General features: G+C 44.2%; 1 protein-coding gene across 3 annotated transcripts in view; it reads right to left on the bottom strand.

Moving 5' to 3' along the window:
• Positions 1–1823: 1823 nt before the first annotated feature.
• P3H2 (prolyl 3-hydroxylase 2) overlaps positions 1824–11978 on the bottom strand; it is a 123239-nt gene continuing 113084 nt past the window's right edge. For all 3 annotated transcript variants that reach the window (XM_033957514.1, XM_033957517.1, XM_033957515.1), the window contains exons 13-15: positions 9462–9537; positions 7787–7927; positions 1824–2061 (exon numbers count right to left, since the gene is read on the bottom strand). In XM_033957514.1, coding sequence (XP_033813405.1) covers positions 1969–2061; positions 7787–7927; positions 9462–9537 — 310 coding nt within the window. In that variant the 3' untranslated portion in view covers positions 1824–1968. The remainder of the gene's footprint in view (positions 2062–7786; positions 7928–9461; positions 9538–11978) is intronic.

Here is an 11978-nt window from a genome sequence, read left to right as displayed (position 1 = left end):
CTCCAAAATTCTGGGGGGGGAGGGGAGGGGCTCCAACCATTCTATTTTGAAAACAATATGAAACTGCGTAGGATATGTCATAACTATCTCGCTATCAAGTAGGAAGCATCGATTAACTCCAAGGGTAATAGGACACATGGACCTTCCTCTTTCCTGGCCTCTTCATAACTTCTTCCTCCAGCCCTGGGAAGGTACTAGGTGAATCTATTTACCCAATATGCTAAGGTATGTGATATTCAGTAATATAAGAGAGCACTTCGCATGTGCTTATCAGGAGAAAATCTTTTTTTAATCTATTGTTTTCTCTATCATTTGGGTCTTGATGAGCATCAGGAAAGTTTAATCTTTGACTTAAAGAGACCTCATTCATCAGCCAATATTGGGAAAGGACCAGTAACAGCCCAATGAAATCTACAGATATTCCTGGTGGTTATTTCTTCCAGTAAGACATTCCCGTTGATTAAAAAAAAAAAAAAAAGGTATTAAACTATAGGTCTGGAGTCTTTGCAAGGAGTGATGCCTTAGGTGTCCATTACATGAATCAGTGACACTGTGATGAAATGTACACATGCTTTGCATAGAGGATGCTACTAGGCACAGAGGGGAGTGGTGAGCGAATAAATGCAGATGCAGGGTGTTAGTTTAGGGAAAGGAACCCGTAGACTTATCCATCAAGAACAAATCGATGATATCCATCAGCTGTCAAGCTTCTCAACTGCAGCAATGAAGCTGGAGAGGAAATGGTCTGACTGGGTCATGAGGGCCCTAATGTGCCAATTTCTAGAATGACATTCATGAACCTTCCAGACTACAGAATCCGTTAGTCAGATCAAGAAGTTATATGGTCTGGAAAGCTGATGTAAAGCGAAGCAAAATACAGAACGGCAGAGTTGATGTACAAAGTACAGGAACTTTGTTGGAATAAATAAATTGTGATGATCCATCTGGTGGTTCTCAAAAATGAGAAGACGAGACCCAACACGGTTCGTGTTTCGAAAACAGGCAACGTGAAGCTCCTGTAACGCCGTTTTACTTGAATTTTATGCCAATTCGTTCTACGACAAAAGGTTCTCTTTTGAGTGACATTGATGCATTGGACCCCTGAGGAAGGAGTGCTCTTCGAAACATGGACCGTGTTGGGTCCCGTCTTCTCATTTATGAGAACCACCAGTTGGATCATCACAAACTATTTATTTATTCCAATAAAGTTCCTGTACTTTGTACATCAACTCTGTGATTCTGGTTTTTGTTTCGGTGGATTGACTTTCACTGCCGATCTGTTGGACTTCTTCTGTTTTTGTTATCCAAGCTGATGTAAAGAACATAGTCATGGAAAAATGTTCATTAACTAGCTAGCAGAAGGTATTACAGCCTGCAAGAAAACAGTAAAAAAAAAAAAAAAAAAAAGGGCCAGTTCCTGTAACTGCACAAAATTACCCAGTCGTTCTTTTGAAAAACCACTACGGTCCTTCTAAAAGGCTCTATCTGGCTATTTTACTGATTTAAGACCAGAAAATGTGAACAATTATAGGGCTGTGGAAGGGAGCTAGAGGTGTCGGAGTAGAGTTATCATATGGCTCCAGAAAAAGGAAGACGGCTTGAGACATCCGGGTTTAGCTTTCATTGCTTTCAATGGACAGATGTCTCAATCTGTCCTCCTTACTTCCATTGCTTTCAATGTCTCAATCCGTCCTCCTTTTTCTGGAGCCATATGGTAACTGTATGTCAGAGGAACTGGGTGCTTTAATGACCAAAACCCAATAATAATAACATTTAGTGATGCCTGACATAAAAAAAAGGTGAAAGAAGGACAAATAGACATGTTGTGATCAAAGTTAGACTTTGGGAACCATGTTTCACTCAGACCCATTAAATTACACCATTTGCTCTGTACAAAAATAGAAAAGTTCTTCTAAGTTTAACATTATTATTAAATAAATATTTTATAAAAGCTTCTTGGAATTTAAGTTAGAGCTCGTCTCGGAGGTTGAGGTTCAGTTCATCGGCTCTTTGGTCGTGCCTGTCCAACACTGCCATTACTTCATCCGCCTGGAGTCTCTCCTGCAAAGAAGATCATATGCATTTCAGTTCCTTTCGTCATGCTCCTTTGTGCGCATGTACACGAGGGCAGGGGCATGTTTAAAATATTTGTAGACCAGGATGATCTCCAAGAAGGACCAATGTCATTGTTTCAGTTTAGGGAAGAAGCACGAAAACACTCCTGGTGGGCTGCTGATGAACCGGCTCTCTTTCCCCATCATTAAGAAGACATTCCTATACTTTGTGCTCTTCCTCCCACCCTGAAACTAAGCAGAATTACCTACACCTATAACCAACGAACACAACTTTGCATGAACTATTACTTCTGCTTAGGCCCACAAATCATATTCATCTCTCAACTTTTATGGGAAAAGGGTAAAGAGTCAAGGGTCATGGATTTGATCTACCGCCTTTCTGTGGTACAACCAAAAGCAGTTTACTCTGCCAGAAAGTAGGCGTGGTTATGGGTGGATTCTGGGTGGATTTGGGGCGTGGATTGACTTAGGCACCTAACTTAGGCACACTGATTTAGACCAAGAAAACCCTGGCGTAATTGGGAGTATACCTAAGGTTTCAATGCCTACTACTACTATGAATTATTTTTATAGAGCTACCAGACGTACAGCGCTGTACAGAGTCACAAAGAAGACGGTCCCTGCTCGAAAGAGCTTACAATCTAAACAGACAAGACAGACAAACAGGATGTCATGGATACAGTTAAGGAGAACGGTTAATCTGCTGGCTGAGTTGGTGGGCAGTAGTAGGGTTAAGGATTGAAGGCTATATCAAAAAGGTGGGTTTTCAGTCTGCTTATAAACAAGGGAAGGGAAGGGGCTTGGCAGACCAACTCAGGTAATTTATTCTAGGGATAGGGGGCAGCTAGATGAAAGGAATAAAGTCTGGAATTGGCAGAGGAGGAGAAGGGTAAAGCCAAGAGCGACTTATCTGAGGAACCTAAGACTGCTTAGGAACCTAGAACTTAGGCATTGTTGGTACAACCAGATGCCCGAACGTCATTCTGCAAGATAGTATAGGGATTGGAGCTATAGGAGCCAACTTTTCCAAATAATTGAGGGTGCTGCACCATTCAACACAAATTAAGTTTCAAGTTTAATACAAATTTGGGGTTTTGGGGGATTTGTATATCATTTTTATTAAGGAGTCAACAAGAGTATACCGCCTATAAGTCTTCTAAGCGGTTTGTACATAATAAATAGGGTAACATACATTAAAACATACAGGACCTACTGGAACGATAGGATTAAGGTCAAGAATTACATTATAAAATAGGAAAGAGCCATATAGGGGAAATACAAAAGGAAGGGAGATCCCATCTGATAACCAAAGCAGAAACGAAGATGTGCATTAGAGGTTGAAACATTTTTAATTTTCCTTTGAACCATCATTTTCTTAATCTTAGGGGTGTCCGAGCACTCACTGCTCCCAAAGAGATGCCACCTACAAACGATGAAAAGTGTTTTTCTGTCCTGCAAGCATACCACTGTGCTCTCTCAATATGACTGTAAGACCGTAATATTCATCTGGCTTCTTTTGGAAGGCATTTCCTGAGCCAACTAGTTGGACTCATTAGTTCACATAAGTGCCATTTTGACTAAGCCTTGAATGACTAGGATGAGTCAAGTAGGGCGGGTTCAGAACTGGATCGGGATGGGCTGGCGTGGCTTATTGCTTGGTGTAGGTAATTGTGTGAGATGTAATCCAATTGTTGACTTTAATAGTTTAATCTGTTTTGAGTTTGTTTGATAAGGTGGAAAATCAAATGAAAATAAACAAATTATTCTCTTTACCGCACCCTTCACACTAACATATTAACATAGTAAAAGACAGCAGATAAAGACCTGAACGATCCATCTAATCTGCCCTATAATTACACGCTTTACAATTTCATGATTACATTAAAATGTCTTTTTTTTTTTCTTTGTTATTTCTGGCCTATAGACCTTAGAGGTCCACCCAGTACTGTCCTTGGGTTCCAACTACTGGAGATGCCATTTGCGCTCCCTCCAGCCTATCCAAACCATCTCCTTTGTGGGATTCAGACCACAAAAGTCTGGCCATTCATATTCTAGTTCGAGATCCTCTGGGTTCATCCCAAGCCCTTTTGAATTCTGTCACTGTTTTCCTCTCCACCACCTCCCTCGGATGGACATTCCAGGCATTCCGGGTCCCGCAATCAGGAAGTGATATCAGACGGGAGCCAAGGCCGGCGTGGAAGATGTTGCTCATGCCAGCAAACTTTTAAAGAGGGAGGGCATAGAGGCGCCGGCGTCCCCAGCGAAGATGGTGCATGGGGTGGTCGCCCCCCCCCCCCCCCCGCTCACCTTACCACGCCACTGCACCCAGCCAGTCAGGTTTACGGGATACCCCCCACTGAATATGAAAGAGATAATTTGGGATGCACTACCTCTACTGTATGCAAATCTATATCATGCATATTCGTGGCGGGTATCCAGAAAACCTGATTGGCTGGGTGTGTCCCGAGATCTGGGCTGCCTTGAAGGGATGTTGTTTGAGATAGGACCGAAGCCATGAGAGGACAACACCCAAAAGACACTGGAGTAGAAGAGACTAACTCAAAAGCTGCAGACAAACGGAAGGAGGTCAGCAAAACATCTGGTGACCCTGAGCAAGTCAGATTGAGAGCCAGACAGGGAGAAATACTTCAACACCTGAATGTGAACCGCTTAGGCTAAAAGCAGTGCCTGAATACTAGAATTAAAATAAATAAAAAATAAATCTTTATTGTTGTTGAATGATGATGGGGAAAAAAAAACCCCCATTTGGTTTGTTTTCAAAAAAGGAAGATTGTTCAGAGGTGAGAATTTTCTCTGCTGTTTTTGCCATAACAGGAAATGAGGCAGTAGCTGGTAGGAGAAGAGGTGCCACATGTTTCTTTTAAAAATTATTTATGTAACTAATTCATTTGAGCATCTAATATAATAAAATGCTAGGCCGCGCATGCGCACTTCCTATGTGTGCGCCGGTTTTCCGTGAGCTGTAGCGACATATAGGAAGTGCGCATGCGCGGCATACGCTCTGTCCTGCTCCCTGTTGAAAGACGCAGCGTCTCCCTTACAGTAACTTTGCCGTCGCCGCCTCTCCACTCTCTCTCTTCCTCCACCCCCCCGAGGCGGATATCGACCACGGCGGCCCGAGTCGGATGTCGGCCGCGGCGGCCCGAGTCAGATGTCTCAAATCAAATCAAAATTTTAAAAAATGGAGACTTTCAAAGGTATGGATGAGCGAGAAGGCAGAGAGTTGAAAGATTCCTGGTCACCTGGGTGGGGGGAGAGGAGAGGAAGCAGAGATGCTGGGCAGGGGATGGGGTCTCATGCCCAATCACTTTAGGCTCAGGCCCACCCAAATGCTGCAACACATGGAAATGGAGGGCAGAAAAGGGGTTGATGGACAGGGGAAGAGGTGCTGATGAACAGGGAGGGGGGGCAGAAAAATGAAGACAGGCCTACTGCTGGACAGGGGGAGCAGGAAGGAGGTGATGATGGACAGGGGGAGGTAAAACAAAGGGAGAAGGGCTGCTGCTGGATAAGGTGAGCAGTGATGGGGTGGTGGAGGACACAGGGGAGGTAAAAGGAAGGGAGAATGGACAGGGGGAGCAGGCAAGGGGTGGTGGTGGACAGCCAAGGAAAAAAAAAAAAGAAAGAAAGACAAACAGAAATACAGAAAGCGGCTAAGGAGAGAGAGAAAAAAAATAAAGACAGACACACACACATATATTCTAGCACCCGTTAATGTAATGGGCTATAAGACTAGTTTAATATATCATCATATCACCCCAAACTTCAAGGCAGTGCCCAGGCCTGAAAATCAAGCAGAAGGACTAGAAATTGTAGGCAGGCAAATGCGTAGCAGAACATTCGAATAAATAGTCCGTGTGTTCATTGAGTCACTGGGGCTCAGTCGCTGGTGCTAAACCAGAATATTCAATGCTCAGCCGTAGCCGGCACATGAACGAGCTGTGGGTTACCACGTAAAGATAGAACCGACTTTTATGCCATCCTGTTTGTTTGGTTTAGTTCTGAATATTGGCACTTAACCGGCCAAGTGCTGACTCTGCACTTGGGAGGCCCCGAAAATAACTAGTTTTGAGTTGGATCCCAGCCGTTTATTTTCAGCAATACTATTCTATGTGGTTAAGTGCCGCTGAAAATGGCCACTTAGCCTTAAACTCTATCTACTTAAGCCTAAGTAAGAAAAACCTCCACAGACTCCAACGGATTCAGAATGCTGCGGCCAAGCTCATCTTTGCTAAAAGTAAATTTGACCATGTCTCCCCGCTCCTGGCCAAGCTCCACTGGCTTCCGATAATCGCCAGGGTCCACTATAAATGCGCCTGTTTAACTTTCAAAATCCTATATGGTATCCTCCCTCCCTTTATCCCTCTTTCTTGGAATTCCTCAAACCCTAATACCACCAGATCCTCCCACAAATTAAAACTATCCTTCCCCTCGCTAAAAGGCATTTCCCACACAGGAAAGCTAGGGACCTCCCTTCACTTCAAAATCACTAAGCTCTGGAACAACCTTACCTCCCCTCTTCGGAACTTGAGCTCTCTCCAAGTTTTCCGCAAACATCTGAAAACCTGGCTTTTCTCAAAAAATGTAAGTCTCCCTCCAACTTAGGAATCAAGGAAACTCTTATATCTTGGCATCCCAAGTCCTCTAAATTTTCTTCACACTTCTACCTCTAACCCTCTGTTGTAGTTCCTTCCTATTTCTCCTACTGTAAACCGCGCCGAGCTCTACGAACGTGGAGATGATGCGGTATACAAACCTAAGGATTAGATTAGATTAGATTAGATTAGATAGCGGATGCTGCGGATGGGCAGACTGGATGGGCCATTTGTCCTTTATCTGCCATCATGTTTCTCTTTTTCTTTAACCATAAAGCTCTATGACATCACAATGCAGGTGGAAAGAGCCTTAGCCTATGGGAAGAGGAGATGCAAATGTTAAGAGCCTTAGCCAATAGGGAGAGGAGGAGATAGCACTTCTACCTCTAACCCTCTGTTGTAGTTCCTTCCTATTTCTCCTACTGTAAACCGCGTCGAGCTCTACGAACGTGGAGATGATGCGGTATACAAACCTAAGGATTAGATTAGATTAGATTAAATTGCTTTTTGGCTGACATTCAGCACGCTTGGGGCAAAGTGAGAGGGCTGCGGTAAGTACAGGGGTGCAAGGCTGGCCAATGAATAAGATTCTGGGTGTGCATTTAGGAATGGGAACTTGTATGTTTACCCAGTGAGAACTACAGAGGAACCAACAATACCAAGAGGAAAACAAGACACGAATAATCTGTGATATCCTGCAGTCAGTCACATTTGAGATAGGGAGACCAGACGCCCAGATTTCCACGGACTTTGTCTGGGTTTTGAAAAGAAATTGCGTCGGGATGGGGCATCCGCGCATGCAACGCTATGACATCACGCACACATGCATGTGACATCATCGCATTGCACTCGCGCATGCACAGATGCCTTTATGCCCGATGAACAGGCAGTAGGGGGTGGGGTTGTGGGCGGAGCTGGGGTGTAATGGGGCGGGTCTACTGACATAAAATCTGGTAACCCTAAGTTGAGAGACGGTTTGGACTTCAGCAGGGAGAAAACTGGTGCAGAACCGGAAAGCTGGTCACTTTAATTTGCTTAGAGCTCCGCCTGCACCTTCAACTCGCTTGGCTGAGTGATCCCTCCTCATTTACTCACCAGTTCTCTGTTTAATGGGTCCAGTGTAAACCACAACGCCACAGCACACCTCTGGCCACCTGTAACAGCTCGAACCCCATGAGGGTTTTCTCCACCAGACGAGAAGCTGACCATGCGGCCACACTTTGGCTTAACTGTTGCCTGCAAAGCAAGAGCAGAGAGGGATCTGGGTTTAAGAGCAGGACAGAACCCCAGCACCGGCCAGAAGCGTTTCCACCTCCCCCATTCTGCCAAAGCTCCAATCGCTTCTAGTTCTGCTTACTGAGATGGTTCATAGACAAGTCGGCGAAAGACAAAGGCGCGCGCCGACAACTGAACGCAAGACGGAGGTGTGCGCCGAAGAAAATACAGTTTTTAGGGGCTCTGATGGGGGGTTTTGTTGGGGAGCCCCCCCAGTTTACTTAATAGAGATCACGCCGGCGTTGTGGGGGGTTTGGGGGGTTGTAACCCTGCACATTTTACTGTAAACTTAACTTTTTCCCTAAAAACAGGGAAAAAGTGAAGTTTTCAGTAAAATGTGGGGGGTTACAACGCCCCCACAATGCGGCGCGATCTCTATTAAGTAGAGTGGGGGGGGGTTCCCCCTCCGCCCCCCGTCGGAGCCGTAAAAACAGTAATTTTGTGCGGTGTGCGCCTCCGTGCTGCACTCAATTGTCTGCGCACGCCTTTGTCCCGGCGCGCTTTTGACCTGACACCTCCTGAGATTGTTGTATTTCAGTATCTCATAATTTGCTTAGAGGGTTTGTGTGAAGTAAGATTTAAAAAAAAAAAAAAATCCAATTATAATGAATAACTGTGGGTTTCTGAAACCCCAAGGGATCTGGATACATAGACCGTAGTATCACTCACGGGGAAAGCTCCGCATTTCCATATTCTGAAAGACCAGTGAGATGTGAAATGAATTGAAGGAAAGGTAAGCTCCTACTGCCCCCCATTATGTAAGCGTCAAGGGCTCATGCGCTAATCAGATGGTGTGTGGTAATGTGGCTGCACTAACCGATAAGCGCATAACATGCCCACTCTTACCACGGGATGCCTGACGTAGCTTGTGACAGTAGCTAAGAGCGGAGCAAGTATCAGTGAGGGTGATGGTGCTACATGAGGGTGCACTGACACATCCTGGACAGTAGAGGGGGCAAAAGCATCACATTCTGCTTAGTGCAACGCTGTACATGAACCAGTGAATTGTCGTGTTTCCCTGAAAATAAGACCTACCCCGAAAATTAGCCCTAGCATGAATTTGGGGGTAGGTCTTAATATAAGCCCTACCCCGAAAATAAACCCTGGTCACCGGCAGCAGCAGTGCTCCCCCCCTGACCCACCTCTCCCTCCCATCCGAACTGTAAGACCAAAACAAATACCTTATAACAAACTAGCAGCGTCGGCAGCAATCTAGACAGGCTGCTTCGCGGCCTTCTATCACCCAGCCATTCCTCTGCCTCATCACATTCCTGCTATATTTACGCATCTGCACATACATCAGCTCTATGGAGGGTATAAGCGTGGGTATCTAGGGCTCCTATCGCACAGTCTTAGGGCACTTAAGTGGGCGTGCCCATTTATAAAGTTTCCCCCATAGGGTCCCATCCTGGATAATAAAGACTATTCAAACTGGCTGCCTGGTGACAGAAAAGTGGCACTGTGGGCAGTGTGAGTGCTGTGAATGTCCACTTACTGTGATAGTTTTCGCATCCATTTCTGTAAATATAAACTCGCCTCCTTCAAAATCTCCGTTGAGGTATAGCAGGGCGCTGTATAAGGCAACACACATACAGTTAGCGTTTCCCTAAGGTATTTACAGGAACCATCTCACAGTTATTTCTCAAGGTACGTCCCTGGTGGTGCAGCACATGAGACGGTCTAAGAATCACATCGCAGCACTAAGAATTATTAAATCATAATTTAGTCTACCCCCAAAAAAGGAAGAAAATAGCCCAGCCTGATGGCATCCCCATTTCTGATTGAAAACCAAACTGTCCCATCATTCTTTTTCAATAGTCTTTCCTAGCAAGGGAACATCATCCTTTGCACAAAACCACTTTGCCTTGACAATTTTTAGTTTTGGAAAGGGGACATTACATACAAACTATATTACGCCAAAAAAGAGACTGCCGTTCCTGGGTTTTGCACAACAGACAGCAAACTCTTCTGTTTGAGGATGCTCTCCAGTACACCAGCACCAATTACCTGAGTCTAACATGACTCCAACATAAGAATAGCCTTACTGGGTCAGATCAATGGTCCATCAAGCCCAGTAGCCCATTCTCATGGCGGCCAATCCAGGTCTTTAGTACCTGGCCAAAACCCAAACAGTAGCAACATTCTGGAACCCCAAAGAGTATCAAGATTCCGGAACCCCAAAGAGTGCAACATTCCATGCTACCGATCCACGGCAAGCAGTGGTTTCCCCCCATGTCTTTCTCAATAACATACTATGGACTTTTCCTCCAGGAACTTGTACAAACCTTTCTTAAAACCAGCTATGCTTCCAGTGGAAGGTACCAGACACTTCTACTCTCTTTTCCTGGAACAGCCTATGATAAAGGTTATTACTAGGATATTAATGGATATTACTAGGAAGATCCCGTTCATTTTCTATCAGGCTAACACAGAGAAAAGGGACATGTCATGTTCCATTGACCGGGGCAACAAATTCAATCAGGAGAGCTCCCAAGGCTCAATTTCAGATCCACCCTTACGCTGACCTGATGTGTCATTCTGAGGCAACTCATTGTCCATCCCTCTGCATTGGTCAATCCCTTTCCCCACATGAGTTGACAAACCCCTAGCACCAAACTACCCAGTCAGACTTTCTACCTCAGAGGTGGCTACTTGCATGTTTCTGGAATGTTCTAACTCTCCTATACAGTAATCCCCTTCGGATAGAATATGCCACTTAAATCCAGACTGTTATCAAAACACTTCAGTACAGGAGCTAAATATTTATTGCCTAATTTTTGCAATGGGGCAAGAGGGATGTAAAAGGGGTGTAGTTTTCAAAACAGACATAAGAACATAAAAATAGCCTTAATGGTCAGACCAAGTCCATCTAGCCCAGTAGCTCATCCTCACAGTGGCCAATCCAGGTCACTAGTACGTGGCACAAACCCAAATATTAACAAAATGCCATGCTACTGATCCAGGGCAAGCAGTGGCTTGTCTGTCTCAATAACCGACTATGGACTTTTCCTCCAGGAACTTGCCCAAACCTTTCTTAAAACCAGCTACGCTATCCACTCTTACCACATCCTCTGGCAACAGATTCCAGAGCTTAACTATTCTCTGAGTGAAAAATTTTTTTCCTCCTATTGGTTTTAAAAGTACTTCCCTAGAACTTCATTGAGTGTCCCCTAGTCTTTGTAATTTTTGACAGAAAGAAAAATCGATCCACTTGTACCCGTTCGACTCCACTCAGGATTTTGTACACTTCAATCATATCTCCCCTCAACTGTCTCTTTTCCAAGCTGAAGAGCCCTAACCTTTTTAGTCTTTCCTCATACGAGAGGAGTTCCAACCCCTTTATCATCTTGGTCACTCTTCTTTGAACCTTTTCTAGTTCTGCTATATTTTTTTTTGAGATAAGGCAGCCAGAACTGAACACAATACTCCAGGTGAGGTTGCACCATGGAGCGATACAGAGGCATTATAACATTCTAAGTTTTGTTAACCATCCCTTTTTAATAATTCCTAGCATCTTCACAGTCAACTTTGTACAGATTTTTAAAGGGAAAATCCACATTTCTTTTTCCTTTGATAATATTATTTACAGGACTGTTACAGACACTGCACCTGGTATCTTTGATTGGGTTAATTTGAACGGGGAAATATGGTTGTTTATTGATGCTCAATATACCACCTTTCGCAGCATGTGAGCAAAACACTGTACATAACAAATTGATGAGAAAATAGAAGAGAAAGCCAAAACTGTATGGGAAAGCACTCAGACATTTCCAAAGTATGATATGCCTTATTTTCTAATCGTACTTGAAATGCACTTCCAGGAATTAAGCCTCTGAGTTTTACTAAAAATATGCAAAATGTAGAATTCATCTACTTTTAACCCAGGTTAGGAGGGGGCAATTTTCAGACACCCTCTGACTCAGGTAAATTGGTATTTGAAACGGATAAATGGCTTTTGCAAAGTTTCCAACTAGTAACCACATATAATAAAGAGAGAAAGAGATATATACCA

The sequence above is a fragment of the Geotrypetes seraphini genome, chromosome 9 (assembly GCF_902459505.1).
Source record: "Geotrypetes seraphini chromosome 9, aGeoSer1.1, whole genome shotgun sequence".
Taxonomy (NCBI): Eukaryota; Metazoa; Chordata; class Amphibia; order Gymnophiona; family Dermophiidae; genus Geotrypetes; species Geotrypetes seraphini.
The sequence above is the reverse complement of the archived record's forward strand: the minus strand, read 5'-3'. Positions and strand labels throughout refer to the sequence as shown.